Raw genomic sequence first — 22,476 nt, 5'->3', positions numbered from 1 at the left:
CAAAGAGTTCAATCCAGATAAGTGTGAAGTTTTGCACTTTAGAAGGTTGAACTTGAAGGCACAGTACATGGTCAATGGTAGGAATCTTGTGAGGAACAAAAAGATCTTGGGGTCAAAATTTCCTCAAGTGTGGCACACTGGTTGATAGGACTTTGAAGAAGGTATGTAGTGCGCTGGCCTTTATTAGTCGGGGATTGAGTTCAAGAACCATGAGGCAATGTAACAGCTCTGCAAAACTCTAGTTAGATCGCACATGGAGTACCATGTTCAGTCTAGTCACCTCATTATAGGAAAGATGGAGATGCCTTGGAGAGAGTGCAGAGGAGATTTAAAAATATGTTTCCTGGTGCAGTGAACTGGAATTCACTGTCTGTGTGCTGTTCAGATGGCTGACTCCTCCCTCACCTAACCCAATATAACTCTGGTTTTCTCGCCTTACCTCAGATTCAACTGAAGACTTTTGTAACTACCAGCCATTGATTGTAACCTATTAAAAGTGAGTTTTTACTCCTCCCATCTCTGAGTGCATTCAGTCATGTTATAATAGCTTACTTTGAAGCAGGATGGAAGCTCTGTTGAAGCCAAGCATGCTCCAGGTCAACCCTCTGTCCCCAGAGGCCCCGGAAGAATTTGTCTTCTGGCTGGAGTGCTTCGAGTCCTACCTGACAGCCACATGTCTTCAATTCCAATAGTCTCTAGAGATCTGCATTTCTATCTCAAGTCAGCCCCAAGGGGTTCACTGTCATCAGAGACTGTGCAACCTATGAGCCTGCCATAGAAGGTGTGAAGGCCTGCTACGAGGCCTCAGAACAACGTGCTGGTGAGGCACCGGCTCCCTCAACTTCGGCAACACCTTGGTGAGTCGCTAGACAATTATGTCCTTGAACTGTGGGCCTTGACTAGGAAATGCCACTATGAAGTAGTCACAGCCCGGGTGAGAGAGGAGGAACAAACCTGGGTCACCCTCGTGACAGGAGTGAGGTCGAGGTAATGTGAGGCAGCAACTGCTAGAGTTGGGGAAGGAAGACTTGGCCAGCACGCTGGAGCTGGCGAAAGCGCTCAAACAGGCCCAAATGGGAGTTGACGATCTCACGGGAGAAAACGGCGTCGTTTCAGAAGACCAAGTCGATGAGGCGCCAGCAACCCCCATAGCCCCAGCGCCAACTGCTGCAGCCATGCGCAACCAAGGATGCTACTTCTGTAGATGGGCACAGCACCCCCACACCCAATTCCCCACGAAGGACATTGTGTGCTCATGATGCGGTAAGTGAGGGCACTAGGTGAAGATCTGTAGGGCCAAGGGAAACCCAAAGAAGGCAACCGCATGTATGACCCCCGAATCAGCATTCGACCCGTGCCCGATTCCTGAAGTGCTGGCCCTAGCCTCTCCATGCTGCTCACTATGTCAGCATTTTATTGTGCCTCGTGGCGAGACCTGCCACCGGAGGTGAAGCTTCATGGGAAGCAACAGTGGCCAGCTTGACGCGCCTTGTGGTTGACACCACCTAGTCCTCCCTCGGATCAAGATGGAGGGTGGCCATCTTGCCGTGCCTCATGGTTGATGCCATCTTGTCTGTCCGCGGGCCAAGAGGAGGAGATACTGCTCGGGATGTGGGTTAATCCACTCCATGACCAGAGCCAGAGCCCTCAAAATCCAGTAGCTTTGCAGCACAGGGTGTCCAAGAAGCTCAAAGCCCTCCAGTATTGAGGCGCTCAACCAGAATGACTAGACCCCCTGACAGACTCAACTTGTAAATATTTGTGAAGTATTCGTTTTTTTTAATGAATGGTCTCTTTTTCACCCATAGGTTCACTTCTGAAGGAAAGGGTGAATGCAGTGAACTGGAATTCACTGTGTATTGTTCAGATGGTTGGCTCCTCCCCTGGCTCCACCCTCACCTAGCCCAATATAAACCCTGGCTTCCTGCCTTACCTCAGATTCACCTGAGGACTATTGTATCAACTGGCCATTGATTGTAAGCTTTTAAAAGCGAGTTTATGCTCCTCTCAAGTCTCTGAGGGCAATCAGTCACGTTACACCTGGATTGAAGAACATCTTATAAAGTAAACTAGCACTTGTCTCTTTTGGCGATGAAGGTTGAAAGTGAACTAAATGGAGGTATTTGGGATTACGAGAAGTATAGATCAGTGGACAACCAATATCTTTATCCAGGGGTAACAACAGAAAATATCTGTTTAAGATGAGTGGAGGAAAGTTTACAGAAGACATCAGAGGTAAGATTTTTTTTATACATAGTGATGGGTACCTGGAGTGGATTGCTGGAAATTGTGGTGGAGGCTGGTATAATACAGATATTTTTTTGTTTTCGCATATAGCATAGTAACAGGCCCTTTCAGCCCACGTGGCAATGCCGCCTAATTACATCACAACCCCAGGGTCATTGTGAAAGGTGGGAGAAAACCGGAGCCCCAGGGAAAAATCCATGGAGACGTAGAAAACTTAAACTCCCTAAAGAAAGCACCAGATTCGAACCTCAGTCCCAATTGCTGCCACTGTAACAGTGTTGCACTAACCACCAGGTTCTGGCACAGTTTCTCTCCATCCACCATCCGGTTCAAACATTAAATTCAATCAGACTCATTTAAGGAGTCTTACTTTGCCCATTATTTATTATTGAATATTTATTTTATATTTTGCAGTTTGTTTGCACTTCCTTCTTGTTTACATTTCTCTCTTTTGCTAATGTATCTTTACTTGAGTACAGTTTTTTTTACAATAGAAATTTTGCCTGGTTCACAGTGAAAAAGCATCTCAGTGTTGTATGTGTTGTCATGCATGTACTCTGATAATAAATCTGAACTTTGAACTTTGTTTAGTCATGTATGGAGCAGGAATTAAAAAGCACAATTTCTCATCAATCCTTGCAAAGCAATAGAAAAGGAAAACAGTCATGCTAAACTGTAAGAGCAACTAAGCAGGTATAGGATATGTCTATTTGTATCAGTCTTTTTGAGAGCAGAAATTTATCTGCACACAACAAACTCCTATCAACTTTCATATGATCATTAAAATTGATCTGGGATATCTTTCCTATTCTTCAAAATAGTTTCACTGAATCTTTTGCATCTGCCAAGACAGTGGAAGGCTCTCAGTTTAATATCTTACCTGAATAATGCCATCTCGAATAGCACACCAAGCGTGAACCTGAAATCAGACTTGAACATATCTCAAATATGTCTGGGCTGATATGTAGCCCAATCAGTTAATCAATCTTTTGCAATTTTATATGCTAGAAATCAAGAGCAAGTATTGACACTTTTCCTGGAGGAAGTTCAGGGGTATAATTTAACAGATTTACTATTGGAAATTCTCTCAGCCAATAAAATCGATATAGGTTGAGGCATATGTCTGGGCTCATGGCAAACTGTCAATTGCACGATTCACATCAGCTTACTCAGAAAACAATGATAATGCATTCAAATTCTGAGATCTAGCTCAACCACGAACTTTTCATTGCTCAAAAAAAGCTGACATCGTTCTGGAAATGTAACGGCAAATACCTGCACAGCAGGTTCTCGGTGCCATTGTTATGACGATAAACATCTAATCTTTAGTGATGTTGACTTAGGGATAAATAGTGGTCAGCAATTTAACTAATAATAGGAAAGTTAGATAATTAAAAAAGGGAATAGGGAATAAGTATTTATTGATGAGATGAAGTCTCAGGTGGTTTGGGAACAGTATTTATACTAGCATCACTTAGAAATCGCCTGTTCGTGTTTGGTGAAATGAATTGTAATTTTACGATTATGGCTTCAGAATTAGCAGGCAAAAATATGGGTGCAGTATGCACTGTGTAATCAGACTGATTTCAACTGCAATGAACAAGATGATGTGCTGCCAATCACAGCAATAATTTCAGGGAAAGGCAGCTGTTCTTCCACATGAAGCAAGTAATGGACACGCTATTCCATACAAATCACAGCCAAATCGTGATAAGTACTATTGCCCTGCAGAGCAGTACGTGACATGTGGAGGCTTGGAAATTAATGAAGAATCTGAGCCCTTGCTCTCTGTACTCCTCTTCTACTGATTCCTGCAGGACTTTTTAACAGCATTTACAATGAACTTCTGATGTCCCTGAATATTCTCCGGTAGGTGCAAGAGATATTGAGTTGGAATGAGATTCCAAGATGACTTTTCACTTTTGTAGCTGGCATTTAAAAACTTCTTGGCCCTCTATGCTCCTTCCCATTTCTATTACTGGCTAGCACATGAAGGCCAGGGCATCTGATGTTTAAACAGCTGACAGATGAGCACACAATTATGAACAGTGAATTATTGTGGGAACTTTAAAATAAATTTATTCCATGATGTTATGGGATGTACAAAACACTTTAAAGGCAATCCAGGTTCAGAGAAGGGCAGGAGTTATAGTAGTAAAATGGTGTGGTAGGGTGTGGTAGAATTTTACTGGGTTTATACTCATTATTCTGGCATTTCTACATATTTTTGCCTCACTGTATTTTATCTTATTATACATCAATATTCAAATATAAATACTTGAAGAAAGCATATTACTTATGCAGAATATCCCCATTTAAATATGAGAGGCCTAATACAGACAAGGTTCAAATTTAGATACTGCTGAAGGTGTGGCAAAAATGACAATTGAAATTTAAAATGAAAACCATTACATTGGCTGGTACTTAACAAAAATATTTGAATTAATTACTTGGTTTTTGTCTTTAAATCTGTTTTTTTTCCCAAAATCAACATGGAGAACAAAGAATGGGGAAGGACATTACAATAAAACAGCTTTTATTAAGACCTTCATTATCAAGACAGAAATTGTGGCTTTTTTTATGACAAACAGATTTTTGGTTGAAAGGAAATAGAGCTTTGGAAAAATTCAACAATTTTGAGTTTGGATAGACTATTGAGAAATTCACGTATGGGAGATCTGGATATCAAAGACAAAAGCAAGAAGTTGAATCAGACATCAGGAAAATCTTTTCAAAGTTTTTCATTTCCTTCTGCAAGTGCAGAGTGAAGAATTCCAGAAATACTTCACAGGGAAGTTGCACATCCTTGCAGAAAAGGATGTTTCTAACCATAAGAGGGTGAATAATAGAGTAGCAGGAGGAGAAGGTTTAATCAATAACTACCAACAGGTTTTGCTATATTACTTTATATGATTGAAAGACAATGGTTCAGCTTTTCTTAAGAGGTTCTTGCATTTCTAAGAATTTGCTTAACTTACAGGATCTGTAAACAATTTATCTGATTTTTACCATGATTTAATAAACCAGGTTTGGTGAATCCACATATTATTTTCTTCACTCTTTTGTAGATTTCCAAGAATATTCAAAATTTGGAAAGCTATGAAAGTATAAACAGTGGTAGATAATTAAGCATTTTCATGGCCTAAAATATCTTTCCTCAAAACAAAAGAGCAATTAGACTCTGTCAATGTAATATGTCAAATTCTCAATTTTCCACCAATCCCTACCATTTACTGTGACATTGACATTGGCTTGGCTTCGCGGACGAAGATTTATGGAGGGGGTAAATGTCCACGTCAGCTGCAGGCTCGTTTGTGGCTGACAAGTCCGATGTGGGACAGGCAGACACGGTTGCAGCGGTTGCAGGGGAAAATTGGTTGGTTGGGGTTGGGTGTTGGGTTTTTCCTCCTTTGCCTTTTGTCAGTGAGGTGGGCTCTGCGGTCTTCTTCAAAGGAGGTTGCTGCCCGCCGAACTGTGAGGCGCCAAGATGCACGGTTTGAGGCGATATCAGCCCACTGGCGGTGGTCAATGTGGCAGGCACCAAGAGATTTCTTTAGGCAGTCCTTGTACCTTTTTTTTGGTGCACCTCTATCACGGTGGCCAGTGGAGAGCTCGCCATATAACACGATCTTGGGAAGGCGATGGTCCTCCATTCTGGAGACGTGACCCACCCAGCGCAGCTGGATCTTCAGCAGCGTGGACTCGATGCTGTCGACCTCTGCCATCTCGAGTACTTCGACGTTAGGGATGAAAGCGCTCCAATTAATGTTGAGGATGGAGCGGAGACAACGCTGGTGGAAGCATTTACTGTATATATGCATGTAATAGTCAAATTTTGTGGACCCCTTTTTAGGGTAAAATTTTGAGGGTCAACTATTTCATGCATACAACTTTTGACTACATTAAGTACCTTTGTTGTTCAGGCTATTGGGAGCTCGAATGGGCAGGCAGCCAAGGCCTGGGCAAGAGTCCATGGTTGGCACATCAGGAGCTCAGATGGGAAGGTGGCTGAGGTGTCAATAGCTTGGGCAGGTGGTCAGGGCATCAGAAGATTGGATGCAAAGGTTGCCAAGTGGCAGAAGCTTGGATGAGATGGTGACCAGGGCCTAGGCAAGAGTCCGTGGTTGGGCATCAGGAGCTTGGATGGGAAGGCATGTTAGGAGGTCTGATGACCGGATGGCTGGGGCCAAGGCAAGAGTATGCAATCAGGGCATCAGGACCTCAGATGGGCGGGTGGCCGGGGTTCAGGTGAGAATCTGCATTCAGGTTGTCAGGTGCTCCAGTGGATGCATGGCCAGGAAATAGGCAAGAATCTGTGGTTGGGCTGTCTGGAGCTCTGGTAGGCGGGTGGCTTGGGGCTGGACAATCATTCACGGTATCAGGAGGTCGAATGGGCAGGCATCCAGGACCCAAAATAGGGGGTCAACTTTTACACATGATGTATGGAATATAACAGATTCCTAGGCCAAAAATAGGGGATTGACTTTTACACTGTATCGACTATTACATGTGAATATATGGTATTGTCATTAATATAATAGATATTCTTTTCAAATACCTGTTTGATAGCAACAGCTAAGAATTTCTGTGCATATTTACATTGTACACTGTGTATGACAATAAACTCATGATTGTTCATCATTACATAATTCAATATGATCATTCAAGATTTTCTAGATAAAACTATATTAAATGTAGACAGTTTCAATGTATCAATTTCTGCTAATTTTTATATTAATTTAACACCCAGATAATTGATGCTGTATTTTAGATGCATGTATTTAAATTTTAGCTATCATCAAACTATTTTTGATAATGTCACTGTGACACTTATTTTTACAAAGGTTGATATTGCACTGGGTTTCTTGCATCCCCACCAATCTCATTCTGACTTACATGCAGAACGTCCACATTGACTTGCTGAAAATTGCGATTCCTCAGCTGCTGAATGCGGTGATAATTTTCCCGATATTTCTCCTCAGCCAGTTGCCTGTGGACATGAAGTGAAGAAAATCAGTTCTGTACGCCATGCAGTACAATCAATGACAAAGCAACAGCAGCTGCCCATTCAAATAAACTTCGTAAATACAGATATTCTGACAATAAAATCCAAACTTTATCTGAATTTTTAAAAAAATACAGAAGGTACAACACTTGGGCCAGCCATTCTCAACTTTTTTTTGGCTATGGTCCCCTTAGAATCTGCACCTTCCCAGTGAAGCACTCATTTTTTGGTTTCTTCTGAACTTCTCTCGTACCAACTAAATAAAAAAAAACGTTAAAATATTTATATTACATGAGGTGAAAACAATGCTTTTACTTAAATATGCTATGGCCGGGGTGGGAGGGCAATAGGATTCCCGTTGAGAATGGTTGCTTGGTGCTACCAATGTTGCTCATGTAATTCTAGATACATGCATTGAATGATTATAAATTTAACTATACCATTAAGTTTCTCAACTCTCAATTTCTTGACCCATGTGGAGAAGATACAACTTTGCGTTGCAGAAAATCAGCTTGCAGACTGTTTGCTGGGAACATACTCCCCATCCCCCATAATATGTGGGCTGCCAATATGGCATTTAATTCCAGAATAACAAAATATTGATTTTCAACTCTATAACATTCAAAAATGTGTAAATTGAATTTTTTCTTCATTTAAACCTATTTGAAAAATATTCTTAAAATATGATTAAATTGTGAGGAAAATATATGCCATATTACCCAGTGTGTCAGCTGAGTGGCTGTGTTGTACAGTGATATGTTGACTCAAAGAATGGCACAGGAACCCTTTTAGAATATGCAACCAATATTGAGAGATGCCAAGAAGAAAGAAAATGCCACATAAAATAGGAAAATTAAACATCTTTTATGGTGTGTTGGTTAGCGCAATGCTATTACAGCACCAGTTTCGAATTTAGTGCTGTCTGTGAGGAGTTTATACATTTTCCCCATAACCTGCATCCATTTTCTCTGAGTGCTCCAGTCCTCCCAGCTCCAAAATGGACAGGGTTGGTAAGTTAATTGGGTGCAATTGGGAGACATTGGTTTCATGGGCTGGAAAGGCTTTCTACTGTGCTGTATCATTAAAAAAAATTTAAAATGATATAGGCTTCTAATTTGCAAATAAACAACACATTAGCTTCCAAGCTGTAAGGGGATGAATAACTTGTACTCTGCAGTACCTTTCATGACCTGAATGTATTCCAAAGAATTTATAGTCAATTAAGTATTTTCTAAGTATAGATATTTGGCAGTGTAGTAATCACGTTAGTTTAAGCTCAAACATGCAGCAACGTGATAGTGCTCAAATAATATTTTTTGTGATATTAATTGAGGAATTATCTCCAGGCATCTTGGACAGAATTTACCCACTTAAAGAAGAATACTTTTTAAACATTCATCAGGCAGGTTAAAGGAGCGCAACCAAAGACCAGCAGCCTATGCAGTGGCACTGGCCTCAACAAGCAAACCGGCAGATGAATGGCAAGGGCAGCTTAGACGTCAGTGACCCGAAAATGGCGCTGGCCTTGCTGCGCAGCCCACAGGCAGGGACAGCGCATGGGAAAGGGCATTGTTATGCAGGAAAGTACCTGCACACAGGAAACCTGCTTTTGTTAGGCATGTTGTGACGTCAGCCAAGAGGGGCCACGGCAAGAACGGTGTAAGTATAAAAGTCGAGCCTGAGCCCTAATAAAACTCAGAGCTTAACCAGACTACACTACACGTGTGTGTGTGTGTGTGTGTGTGTGTGTGTGTGTGTGTGTGTGTGTGTGTGTGTGTGTGTGTGTGTGTGTGTGTGTGTGTGTGCGCGCGCGTTTGTGTGTGTGAGTCTTTTTTCAAGTAGTGCGTGGCTACAATTGGTGACCCTGATGGTTTAGATGACATCCAAAACCAGCGATGAGCGAACAGGCAGCAGTCAACTCAGTCGCTCTCAAGCTGCCGACCTTCTGATCAAATTGACCATTCGTGTGGTTTGACCAGGCTGAGGCACAGTTCCAGATCCAGCAGATCACAGCAGAATCTAACTGGTACTACCAAGTAGTGAGTGCCCTGGACCAGGACATGGCGAGCTGGGTGGCCAACTTCATCCAAGAGCCTCCATCGGAAGGCGCATACACCACCTTCAAGGACTTGCTGATCGAAACCTTCAGGCTCTCATGGCGTGAGGGCACATCTGCTCCACCTGGACGGGCTAGGGGACAAGCCAACGTCAGCCCTCATAAACAAGATGCTGCCCTCCTGGGCTCGTGATGAGCCCTGCATCATGTTTGATCAGGCATTCCTGGAGCAACTGCCTGAGGACATCCAACTGTTACTGACTGATACAGATTTCAGAGACTCCCGGAAAGTCGCAGCACAAGCGGATGTTCTGTGGAAACAGAAGAGAGCGTGCTCGTCATTAAACCCCACAGCCAAACCCATGCAGAGCTGCTGAGAAAACAGCAGTGCCCCAGGGGAGGTAATCCAGATGACCAGTGATGTTTCTACCACCAGAGATGGGGCCCCAGAGCTCACTGGTGCATGCCGTCATACATGCTTCAGGGAAACACTGCGGCCAGCCATCGCTAATGGCCATGACACTGGTGACCAAGAAAGCTTCCTGTACATTTGGGACCCCCAGTCCGGACGACGCTCCTCATGGACACAGGAGCAGAGGTCAGCGTTCTGCTCAGGAACAGGCAGTTGGGCCCCAAGCTGAGGGCTGCCAACAACAGCATGATTCAGTCTTACGGTACCCATAAGGCCCAACTGCAGTTGGGAGGCAGCGTCTTCTCGTGGGTGCTCATGCTGGCAGCAGTGGAACAGCCACTCCTCGGGGCAGACCCTGCACGCCCACAGCCTGCCATTGGACCTCAAGTGAAGGAGATTGATCCATGCCAAGACTTTTCAAACCTTTCCCCTCTAAGACACTAGGCTCCAGCACTTCACCTGCACTCCGTCCAGAGATTGGACAAAGAGTACGCCAGGATCCTGGCCGAGTTCCCTGCAGTACTCACCCCCAATTCACCATGGTGATTCCCTGACATCGAGTACAGCACCACATCCTAACCCAGGGCCCGCCACCACGCAAGGGGAAAATGTCTTCCTCCGGAGAAGCACCAGCTGGCGAAGGAAGAATTCAGGAAGCTGGAGGAGCTCGGCATCATATGGCGGTCGGGCAGCCCATGGGCTTCACCCCTGCACATTGTACCCAAAGCAACTCTGGGCTGGAGACTATGCGGCAACTAATGCTAGCTCAGCAAGGCCACAACACCAGATTGGTACCCTGTGCCGCACATCCAGGACTTCGCAGCTAACCTGTCCAGGGCAAGGATCTTTCCAAGGTGCACCTCATGCGGGGATATCATCAGATCTCAGTACACTCCGCTGATATCCCCAAGACCATCATCATCAACCTCTTTGAATTCCTCCGAATGCTGTTCGGGCTAAAAGATTTTGCACAGATCTTCCAGTGACTCATGGATGCAGTGGGCTGAGAGCTGGATGGCATCTTCATGTACCTGGATGACATCCTGGTGGCAAGAACCAAAAGGAGCATATGGCGCACCTCTGCAACCTCTACACCCAATTGAGTGAGTTCGGCCTGACGATCAACCCAGCCAAATGCCACTTCGGATTGAACGCCTTCGACTTCCTGGGCCACAGGATAACCAGAGAAGGAGCCACACCGTTACCCAGAAAAGTGGAGGCCTCCTGGAAGTTCCCCAGACCCAACACGACCAAGGGACTACAAGAGTTCGTGGGGATAATCAATTTTTATCATGGGTTCATCCCTTCAGCTGCCCGGATCATGCAGGCAAGGGGAAAGACATCAACTGGGTTGAGGAATCAGCGGAAGCCTTCATAAAGGCCAAGGAAGCCCAGGCAGATGCCGGTCTCCTGGCACATCCCAGGTCAGATGCTCCAATGGCCCTTGATGGTGGATGCCTCAGGAACGGCAATCGGCAGAGTTCTGGAGCAGCAAATCGTAGGAATTTGGTGGGTGCTGGCTCTCTTCAACAAACATCTGTGGCCTCCAAACTGAAGTACAGCACTTTTGACAGAGAGTCATCCACCACTTCAGGTACTTCCAAGAGGGCAAGTCCTTCACAGCTTTCACCGATCACAAGCCCCTGACTTTCACCTTGGCTAAGATTTTGTACCCCTGGTCGGCCCGCCAGCAACACCTGTCTTACATCTCAGAATGCACCACTGATGTAAGCCACGTCTCCAGCAAGTACACATGGTGGCTGATGCAATGTCCAGACAAAGTATTCACGCGCTATCAAGGGGAGTGAACTTCGTGGCCCTGGCGGAGACGCAGCAGAAAGACAAGGAGATGTCCCAATACAGAGCTGCCATATTGGGATTGCAGCTCCAGGACATCCCAGTCGGCACAGGTAACACCACCCTCCTGTGCGACATGGCCACCGGCCAGGTCAGACCCATCATCCCGGCAGCTTGGAGACAGCAGGTTTTCGACCATCCACAGACTGGCTCACCATCCATCAGGACCATGGTCCGGCTGATGGCCAGCAATATGTATGGCATGGATTGCGGAAACAGATCAGCGAGTGGACAAAGGCATGCAAGGTACAGCACCACACCAAGACCCCACCTCAGCACTTCGAACCCACAGAACGAAGGTTCCACCACATCCACATGGATGTAGTAGGACCCTTGCCGGTATCCAAGGGTTTCAGCTATCTGTTCACAATTGTTGACCACTTCACCAGGTGGCCAGAAGCAGTCGTGCTGGCAGACACATCCACAACCTCGTGCGCCAGGGCTCTCATCTCGTCCTGGGTGGCACAGTTCTGCTTACCATCCCACATCACATCTGTCAGAGGGGCCCAGTTCACCTCCAGTCTGTGTTCCGATCTTGTTAGCCTGTGGGGCACCCAGCTGCATCACCACAGCTTACTACCCACAGTCCAATGGGTTGGTGGAGTGCTTCCACAGGCACCTCAAAACTGCACTCATGACCAGACTCCAAGGACCCAAGTGGGCAATGAGCTACCATGGGTGCTGTTGGGCATCCACACGGCCCCCAAGTAGGACCTCAACACTTCTTCGGCTGAATTTGAGCTCCACTGGTGGTCCCAGGAGAATTCATACCATCCCCAGGCGGACAACAGGATGACTCTGCAGTGTTCCTCAGCAGGCTAAGGGAAACAGTCAGCAACCTGGTTCCGACTTCGCCTTCCAGACACAGACATGTGAGGACCAACAGACCCAAAGACCTACAGGTCTGTGAGTACGTTTTCATTCGCAGGGGTCCACATTGTCCACTGCTTCAGAGGCCATATGAAGGTCTGTTCCGGGTCATCCCCAACAATGGGGCCATGTTCGAGCTGGAGGTCGGAGGCAAAACGGAGGTCTTCACCACAGACAGGCTGATGCTGGCACAACTGGACCTGGGGCACCACGCTGAAGAGGCAGGCGACTTAAGGCTGCAGAGACATTGCCTCCAGGCACCAAGGACAATATTGCCAGTTTTGAGGGGGGGTGTCATGCCATTGCAGTGGTCAAGCTGGCGCTCCACACAGTGGCATTGGCCCCAACGAGCAAACCGGCAGGTCAACGGGATGGGCAGCTTAAAGGCCAGCGACCCCAAAACTGGCCTTGCTGCACAGCCAACAGACAGGGACAGTGTGCGGGGAAGAAAGGCATTGTTATGCAGGAAAGTACCCTTTGTTAAGCATGTTGTGACAACGGCGGGAACAATGCAAGTATAAAAGACGGGCCTGAGCCCGAATAAAACTCAGAGCTTAACCTGACTACACTCCGTGTGTGTGTCTCCTTTCGAGTAGTGCGTGGCTGCAGTCTAAGCTTAACTCATTGGGAAGATGTTGTTTTCACTTGTACAGCACAATTCTATGAAGGAATTTCAGCCTAGAATTTTGTGCTCAAATCTGTTGAATTGAGTCCAATGGAAAACCTTGCGACTCAGGAAGATCATGAGCCACAGCCATGGTCTGATGGCTAAGGAATTTGGATTTATTCTTATTAGAATAAAAACAAACTTTTGGCTGATTTACAACAGTTTTCAAACAAATGAGAGGGAAGTTGGAATAAATTAATCAAGAAAAGATCATCTAATCTCAGAGGTGAACTTTGTGTTACATATTTTTTTTAAATTAAAGTTGGGAGCAAGTAGAAATTCCAACCTAACTTTCATGCACAACAGAAAATGGAGCATTCTCACCATGAGCTACGTAGCAAATCTGATGGAAAAAAAAATTAATAAGATTTTCCTTAACTATCAGGAGAAAAAAAAAGAACAAGAAGAAATATTAGGAGAAAATTAATCTTGATTTCTTTTATTATATGTATGCTAATCATAGTGTAAACGTTGGTTATATTTCATGATGACTGTTAACTGCAGGGCAATAAACCACTAAAGAAGAGAACTCTATGGGGATAAATATAGAATGTTTTATGTAGCTAGTGCTGAACTATACCTAAGAACATTAGCCTCCGGTTAATTTTATTGTCAACTAATTGCACAAGTGCAACACGACGAAACAATGTTCTCTAGTCCTCAGTGCAAAAACATGCAGACACGCAACCAGACATAACACACACACACTAATAATACATATGAAGGCCAAGTATTATATCTACAAAAATAAATAAATAAACAGTCTTGTACAAATGAGTCTTGGATGCTTAGTGTGAGCAGTTCCTTTGATCATTCAGCATTCTCACTGCCCATGGGAAGAAGCTGTTTCTCAACTTGATGGTCTGGGCTCTGATTCTCCTGTGTCTCTTCCCCAACAGGAGCAGCTGAAAGATGCTATGTGTGAGGTGGAAGGGGTCCTCAATGATTTTGTGCGCCCTGTTCAGACAACATTTCTGGTAGATCATGTTGATGGGGGTGGGGAAGGGAGACTCCAGTGATCCTCTCTGCCATTCTTATGGTCCTGTGGATTGATCCCTGATCCATTTCTCTGCAGCCACTGTACCACACTGTGATGCAGCTGGATATTCAGTTATGCTCATATTCCCACCAACATCTTGAAGTTTTGAACTTAATAAAGCTGAATATGCAGGAGATACACATAACCAGTGGGTGATACTTTCTCATGCATCAATGCATACAGCCAAGGTTGAATATTCCCCTCTCATGGTAGGTTATCATTCAAGCTTCAAGAAATATTGGTTCACTAAATAGTGACATCTGAATGAATTGCAAAAGAAAATCACATGCTCAGGTTTGTCATGGTTGATCGAAAAACACATTTAACGTTCATATCAATTTATGTGGTAAGGAAACAAAACAAATAGCTAAAGCTTACAAGCATTGGGTAGAATTCCTCCTCAAATAAAATGAATGCTGCATTTTTACACATACTTCAATTTCCTAGCTTTCTCGTCTGCATTCTGCAATTTTCGGAGTCTCATCCTCTCTCGTGGAGTCATTTTCTGGACTTCACACTGCTCACGTAGTGTCTGCAGATGAACTTTCTTCTGACTAAAAGGAAAACATGGAACAAAACTATAAAAGTCACATTTTTATGTTTACTTTTCCAACCTCCCAAAATACTTTACATACAATGAAGTTTTTTTTAAAAAGGGAACAACTTTTGTAATGTCGGAGAAGCTTCAGTTAATTTGTAAACAGTAAACCCCCATTGACAATGTGATAAGACCAGATTAAATAATATTTGAGGGAAAAAGTAAAAACACAATGCTGGAGAAACTCAGCAGGTCAAACAGTGTCTTTTATATAGTAAAGGTAAAAATGCATGCTATATAAAGGACTCTTTTTGACCTGCTGAGTTTCTCCAGCATTGTGTTTCTACTTCAACCACAGATTTTTGTGTTTTACTTCTTAATATTTGAGGGACATACACTGGCCATGACACAAGCGATGACACTCCACTGCTCATCTTCAAAGTGTGGAATCTTTTCAGCCCATTAGAGAGAGATGAGGTCCATGTCTCTGACATAGGAGCTTTACCAACAGAGCTATAGATAACACCTCTAATAAAAATGTCTGCCAAGCCAAATCCCCAAAAGTTCACACAAAATAACTAGCCTATTTAAAAAGAATGCATCAAAAGTAAACAAAACTACATTGAACAAGGTGATGACCAACGTTCTTGGATGTGTTTCAGCACCAGTTATTAAAAACTTATTTATCCCTTTAGGTCTCTCAAGGTGAAGATCTCTTACTGTAAGTTGCAATGAAACTCTAAGTCTTCAACAGAATACGAAAAGGAATAGCAAAATCTCAACTACTTTTTTGAATTCCTCCATTCAATTTGTGAACACAACATTGAATTTCCAGTGCCTGTCATTGTAATTCCCTGATCCACTCCCACTCTCTCCTTGGCCACTAAGCTCTTCCAACCCCACTCACAGTTAGCTCAATCTTCTAACTCAGCTCATTACAGACTTCCAGTCTCCACTTTGAGTTCAACAATTGTAAATGCTTTCACTTCTCCCATTTCATCTCCAATGGAACAATTTTTATTTGCTTCTTTGTCTGACCCATTTCTATTCCTTTCTTCTATGCACAATCACCTCTTCTGAAATTTAATCTCTCCTGCTTTGTCATAGACACTTTTTTTTCAATCTTTTCATACAATTTCAGATTAATAAACATAAGAATGATGCAGAGATCGGGATTGCATTCACAATGGTTGACATATATAAACATAGACATCGACCAACATATGTAAACTGAAGCTCCCAATCCCTTAAGGGCCAAATATGAAAAGGTATCAAATTTTATTACAAAAATATCCCCCTAACTAAGACACAAAACAAAAAAGAAAATAAAAGCTGGGCTGCCATGTTTATTAATTTTTTATTGTAGAGCTTCCATTCTGATATTTCAATTCCTTTTCATCCCACTCTTCTGTGGCTTAAAAATTGCTTTCAATCACTAACTTTTACAAGTACTATTGAACGATCAACAACTACAAATGTTCCTTAATTTCTTCCTCGGTGGATGCTCTCTGACCTGCTGAGTATTTCCAATATTTCTTATTTTATTTCAGTCTTTTATCCTCAGTATTTTGCTTTTGTGCAACCAAAATCTCTGAAATTTACCTCTGGGAGTCAGAAAACAAATTAAGCACAATATTTGGACCTGCTATCCTGAGATGATAATTAGATTATATGGTTGCTAAATCTAGGTTGCTTTCTTTTTAAAATATTTTTATTGATTTTGTTTTACAATAAAAGGTTGAACAATACAATTATGAAGTATGCTACAAGATCAGAAAAAGTTACAAAAATGATCACAAGTACATTCCAAAGCACACTCAGGATAATGAAATAGAACATAAAAAAAGAAAAATTAAAAATTATCAAAACCCTTTCCCGTAAACAAAGTTGAAGATTAACATTCATAAATCCAAGTGGCACAATCTTAGAGAGGAAAAACACAAAGCCAAGATTCCAGATTACATTGCTGAGCCTAATTGTAACCACAAGCATTCCATCAATGCTTCCTGCATTAATCATCTTCCTAGTTTACAAGAGGAAGAGTTATCATTACTGATGCCTGTGTACATTGTTTTGCCTTCTAGAATTTGCTATTCATCAGCTCAAATGTAGGAAACAGGACAGGACAGCAGCATCACACGTACATTCTTATAAACCACCAATTACAAAAACTTCACATAGTTTCATTATTCATATCTTTTTTTATGTTAGACATGGGCACCTAACTACTTTGATTTTCTTTTGCATTTTTATAGAAGTCAGGTTTTAAGTAAAAATAAAATTTCCCAATGGATTTTAGTTCAAATAAATATTAATCAAGATAATACAAGACTAAGTTAGGGAGAAAATCTGTACTTCAATCTGACATTTGTTCTTTTCTCACATCTCTCATTGACAAGTTACCCAAAGGGAGTTTGCTCCATTTGGAATTAATGAGGTTGTTATGTATCAGCTAGTTTTTGTAGAATGTAGACATATTAATACAGAAATTCTGTCAACTCTATTGCCAATTAAAAATACATCATTTGTGGTCTTTTGCTTCCCCTACACAAGGAGAGTGAATAAGATGAGAGCTGCAAGTTCCCAGTTACTAGAGAGGTATTTGAATATTTACTTCATACAGTTTGTAAATAGTTTATAGTTATATAAAAGTTATCGTTCTTTCCACAACTACAGAATGAAGGCTGAAAAACAAGGAGATGCAAATCTATCCTATGTTAACTATTCTATTCACACTGTTCATACACTGAACTCCAATTTCAAAAAATTATTCACTGTCTTCAAAAGAGATTGAATTTCAGAAGCAGTTTAATGTGCATACTTCACTACACCCCATGTTTCATGCAGGAGGATCAATTTTTATTCACCAGTTGTAAATCTGATTTAAAATAATTTCAAGATTATGAAATAATTTTACCTAATGAGAATCAATGATGTCGTCCCTCCCGTCACCATTACAGGGTATGCCCTGCCACACTAGAGGTAGGGCAAGGAAATAAGAGAGTTTCCCCATCACTGACTCAGGAAACAATAAAGCTTCAAGACATGAGAACAAATGAGGGCAAGAAAATCACTATCCACTGTTTTCAGCTGAAAGAAATCAGCATTTGTCCTAGATGGATATTAGCAGACAGACAACAAGGGCACAGTACATACTCTGGTTGAGGAATTTCAATGTTCATCTAAAATGTGGTTCGGTAATGCAGCACTGACTGGGCTCATAGACACAACTGTCAGATTGGGTCTTCAGCAAACATTAAGGAAGACTGTTTGATGAACCTAACCTGCACCAACTTGCAGCAAATGCATCTGTCTAATACAGCAATGAAATAGTGAGTGACACTGAGTATTTGAAGGGTCAAAATCTCATGTTTTACATTGAGAAGACATAATTAGCTGCCTGATCCTACTCTAAGGATAAATTAGAAAGATTTGAAACAGATCCACATGCTTCAAACTTGGCAGTTATGAGGTTCAATGACCTGGTCAGCAGCAGCAGAGAAACTGATCTGCAGCTTCAGGCAACAGCACATGATACAGAGTAAAAAAATTTGCCCCAGTTAAAACCAGGACTAATACGATCTGATTGATTGCTACCTTGTCAGACTGCTCTCAGTCATCTGCAAAATGATGGAATAGGTTAGCAGCACTACCACTGATTCACCAATAATCTATTTGAGTTCCAACAGGACCACTTGGCTTCATACCTCGATGAAAACAGGGACAAAGGAGACAAATGCACAGGTAAGTTGACAGTGACCACCTTTGACTTAGATCAGTGGTTCGCAACCTTTTACTTTCCACTCACATACCACTTTAAGTATTCCCTATGCCATAAGTGTTCTGCAATTAGTAAGGGATTGCTTAAGGTGGTATGTGAGTAGGAAGGGAAGATTGAGAATCACTGCTCTAGACCCAATTATTACTGAAATATTTTGCTTGAGAAAAATTGTCATTGGCCCATTTTCTTTGGATTTATGAAACAGTGCACAAATCAATTTGGAATGATTAAAACAGTGGTTTTCAAACTTTTTCTTTCCACCCACATACCATCTTATTAATCACACAACACTTATGGTATAGGGAGTACTTAAAGTGGTATGTGAGTAGAACTGACTAAGTAAATTTTCAATTCAATTTACCAACTCACCTTAGATCCCACTTGGCTTAATCATTTGAGCCAGGTGACCATGAGTGACCTTAACCATATAACCATTTACGGAGTGGAAACAGGCCATGTTGGCCTTTCGAGTCCGCACCGGTTCACTGATTTTGTGCGCCCTCTTCAGGCATTGGTCCCGGTAGATCGTCATTCAATAACGATGGACAAATTCAATACAGGTGGAGCAATTTTGTCAAATGTGTATATTCTTTTCCCACAGCTGAATAGCACTGAACTTCTAACTATTTGCCTATTATACAAAACACAGTTCTTCTGTCTCTAGACTAATGTCTGGATTGACTAGTATTTGATTACCTTGTCAGATGCTTTACAGAAGTAAATTTAGAAAACATCCACTGCCCTACTGTCATCGCTCATCTTCATCATTGCCTTAAAAAAAGTCTCATCAAATTTGTGAGACAAGACTTCTCCACACTCTAATAAGTCCGTGCTTCTTGAAATGCAAGTAAATGTTATCTTAAAGAATCTTCTCCAATAATTTCCATAGCACTGGTCTACAATTTCCTGATTTATTCCATCATTTTAATGAGAGTCGGAGAACCCCTCCTCAGTATCTTACCAATATTTATCTATCATTCAATATTGCTAACTGGTTATCCGACGATTCACAGATTCACAGATTACTGGCATTTTTTACACCAGCAATTACACTTCCAAATTATCTCATCAGCTGTAAAGCACTTAAGGCATATTCTGCAAGAGATATGAAAGATGCAAAAAAAATGTAAATTTTCCTTTCTTTACCAGCAATAAAAATTGTGGGGATTCCCACATCAACAGTATTAAGGAGTGCTTGGATCGCTACTCTAAAATCTGTATTTACAAAGGACACTTGATTTGCCTTTCAACCCATTAACTATATCTCTTTCATTTAGCAACCGTCTTTCATTTAAATACATTGTTTAACCTGACTGAACTATCATCCATCAGTACTTTAGTTCATCATTTCTTTATCCAGCCCTCTCAAATAGGATAACAGAAGCTACCGAGGGAATAAATTAACCTGTCAAATTTTCAATGACAAATCCAAATGATAAAGTCATGATCTAATATTTCAACCACAGAGCAATGAGTCTGCTATGAACAAACTTGTATTTATTCTTGTAATTAACAGTAAAGGATTAAAAAATCACCATGGCCACATGCAATAAACAGACAAAATATTCTGAAATTTACCTCTATTGATGTTGTCCCTCTTTACCTCTCTCTTCCTTTAAGACACTAATTAAAACAATATTTTTTATAATTTAGACATACAGCATGCTAACATGCCATTTCAGCCCACAAGCCCATGCTGCCCAATAAATACCCAATTAACCTACAACCCCTGGTACATTTTGAACAGTGGGAGGAAACCAGAGCCCCCCAGAGGAAATCATGAAGACACAGGAAGAATGTACAAACTCTTACAGAAGCACTGGATTCGAACCCTGGTCCTGATTACTGGTGCTGTCACAGCATTGCGCTAACCGCTACGCTAACCCTGCCACTGAACTTACTTCTTTGACCAAATCCCATTATCTTCCTTACTAGTTCGGTGGGAAATTTATGTTAATATTCCTATCAAGTGACTGTCTGATATTTCACTACAAGTGCAAACATGTTGTTTTAATTTTCTTTGGTTTCTAACAGTGCCTGCCCAAATGATATTTATCTTATTCCATTTCCAGAAATCTGTAATCGAATGATTTAAAGAGTTTTTTCTCGCTTTTTAGTGAACCCCAACAAAGCCATATAATCTGGATCCAGTTAAATAGGATTCAAGAAAGACATTTCTCTGAATGTACTGATAACTCAGACATTCCCCTCTGGTTTGCTGCTTAGTTTTACAGGGTATATTTTCTCAGTTGCTGATAAATTTTATACGTTCATCTTTCCAGTTACAAAATGCCCGGTACAAATATCAATGATGAATGGTATGTCTTTTTCATAGGTCTCAGTACATTGTTGACAGTGAAATTTTGTTAAATCTCTTGAGATTGTTCTGACAATTAATGAAATATTTGAAAACAACCCAATTAAGTTGCTGCCAGGTACTTATGACCTCTTTCCCAAACAAATTGGAACTCCTTTTGTTGCAACCAAGATCCTCTCAAAGTTATGCAGAGTTTTTTGCTCTCCAGATTCCCACCAGGACAAATTTCACACAAGTGCCAAAATCAGAGGGGAGCAATATAGATGGTGTTGAACTTGTATTGTTAAACAATATTTGAAACTTAATTCAGAATCTAATTTATTCATGGCAAATGAGCATTAATAGCACAACAATAGTTTGTTGCCCATCCTTAACTACTATTGAATTTTAATGCAATAAGGTGTAGCATAATATGCATGTCAAACTGTTACATTTAATGTTAGTAATTCATAGTAATATGGATCATTGACCACCGCCAGTGGGCTGATATCGCCTCAAACCGTGCATCTTGGCACCTCACAGTTTGGTGGGCAGCAACCTCCTTTGAAGAAGACCACAGAGCCCACCTCACTGACAAAAGGCAAAGGAGGAAAAACCCAACACCCAACCCCAACCAACCAATTTTCCCCTGCAGCCGCTGCAATCGTGTCTGCCTGTCCCGCATCGGACTTGTCAGCCACAAACGAGCCTGCAGCTGACGTGGACTTTTACCCCCTCCATAAATCTTCGTCCGCGAAGCCAAGCCAAAGAAGAAAGAATTCATAGTAATATGGATCATTTCACAGAGCAGCTAAAATTCAACAATATTCCTTTCCAAAAGGGTATTCATCAATCGGATGTTTTTCCAATAATCATTGGTTTGATTGGCACAATTACCATAGTGAGCTTTATAATTCCATATTTATATAATTAATTGAAGTTAAAATCTCCAGCTGTCCTCGAGCAATTTGAACTCATGCAGCTCATTAGTCCAGCATTTTCGAATACAAGTCCAGCAACAAAATCACCATCCCACCCCTCTCTCAATCAGATCCCTAAGCAGATTTGTGTATTTATGCAGGAAGTCAAAAGATATTAATCAAAGGAAAAAAAATGGGATGTGAGGAAGCCAAACGAAACACAAACTGATAACAGTGAATTGATAGAAACAAAGTGGGAGGGAACAAAGACAAATTAATTTATGCTTGGGTATTTCAATTGATCAATATATAAATGCGTTTTGGAGTACAACTTCAAGCCATTTGTAGTCAAGTGTGTGATTCATGTGGTAATTATTTATGCAAATTCAATTCAACAGCTTGTGATTATAATATACATTCCTCCAATTAACATGTTGCCAATTCTCCTTCTAATTGCCCAGTCAGCTAACACCCACGGTTTGCCACTTATTCCTTCATAATTGTAATTTCATGAAAATCATATTCCAGTTTGTAATTACTATCTGCTATCTAAATGTCGAAATGTCTTGCTCTGACTACATTTGTTCTAAATTATTTTAATATAATTTATATTTAGAGATTCATGACATGGTTTTTGCAATATGATGCACTTACACCAATTAGCAGCCAAGTGCTGGAATGAAGCTGATACAAAGATTTGAGATGTTACTGTTTGTGAATCCTATGGAATTTTTGTTCCCTTTAAATATTACAGCAGTATTCCATAAGAAAATCAGTTCATTTCAACA

General features: G+C 41.7%; 1 protein-coding gene across 5 annotated transcripts in view; it reads right to left on the bottom strand.

Annotated features, from left to right (window-relative positions):
* The window catches only part of nek11 (NIMA-related kinase 11), a 395,005-nt gene that overhangs the window by 158,131 nt on the left and 214,398 nt on the right, over positions 1–22,476 (bottom strand). For all 5 annotated transcript variants that reach the window (XM_069911155.1, XM_069911163.1, XM_069911148.1 and 2 more), the window contains exons 10-11: positions 14,588–14,707; positions 7,144–7,237 (exon numbers count right to left, since the gene is read on the bottom strand). In XM_069911155.1, the coding sequence (XP_069767256.1) occupies positions 7,144–7,237; positions 14,588–14,707 (214 nt within the window). The remainder of the gene's footprint in view (positions 1–7,143; positions 7,238–14,587; positions 14,708–22,476) is intronic.

The sequence above is a fragment of the Narcine bancroftii genome, chromosome 1, assembly GCF_036971445.1.
Source record: "Narcine bancroftii isolate sNarBan1 chromosome 1, sNarBan1.hap1, whole genome shotgun sequence".
Taxonomy (NCBI): Eukaryota; Metazoa; Chordata; class Chondrichthyes; order Torpediniformes; family Narcinidae; genus Narcine; species Narcine bancroftii.
Note: the sequence above shows the minus strand (reverse complement) of the source record. Positions and strands in the feature narration are given on the sequence as shown.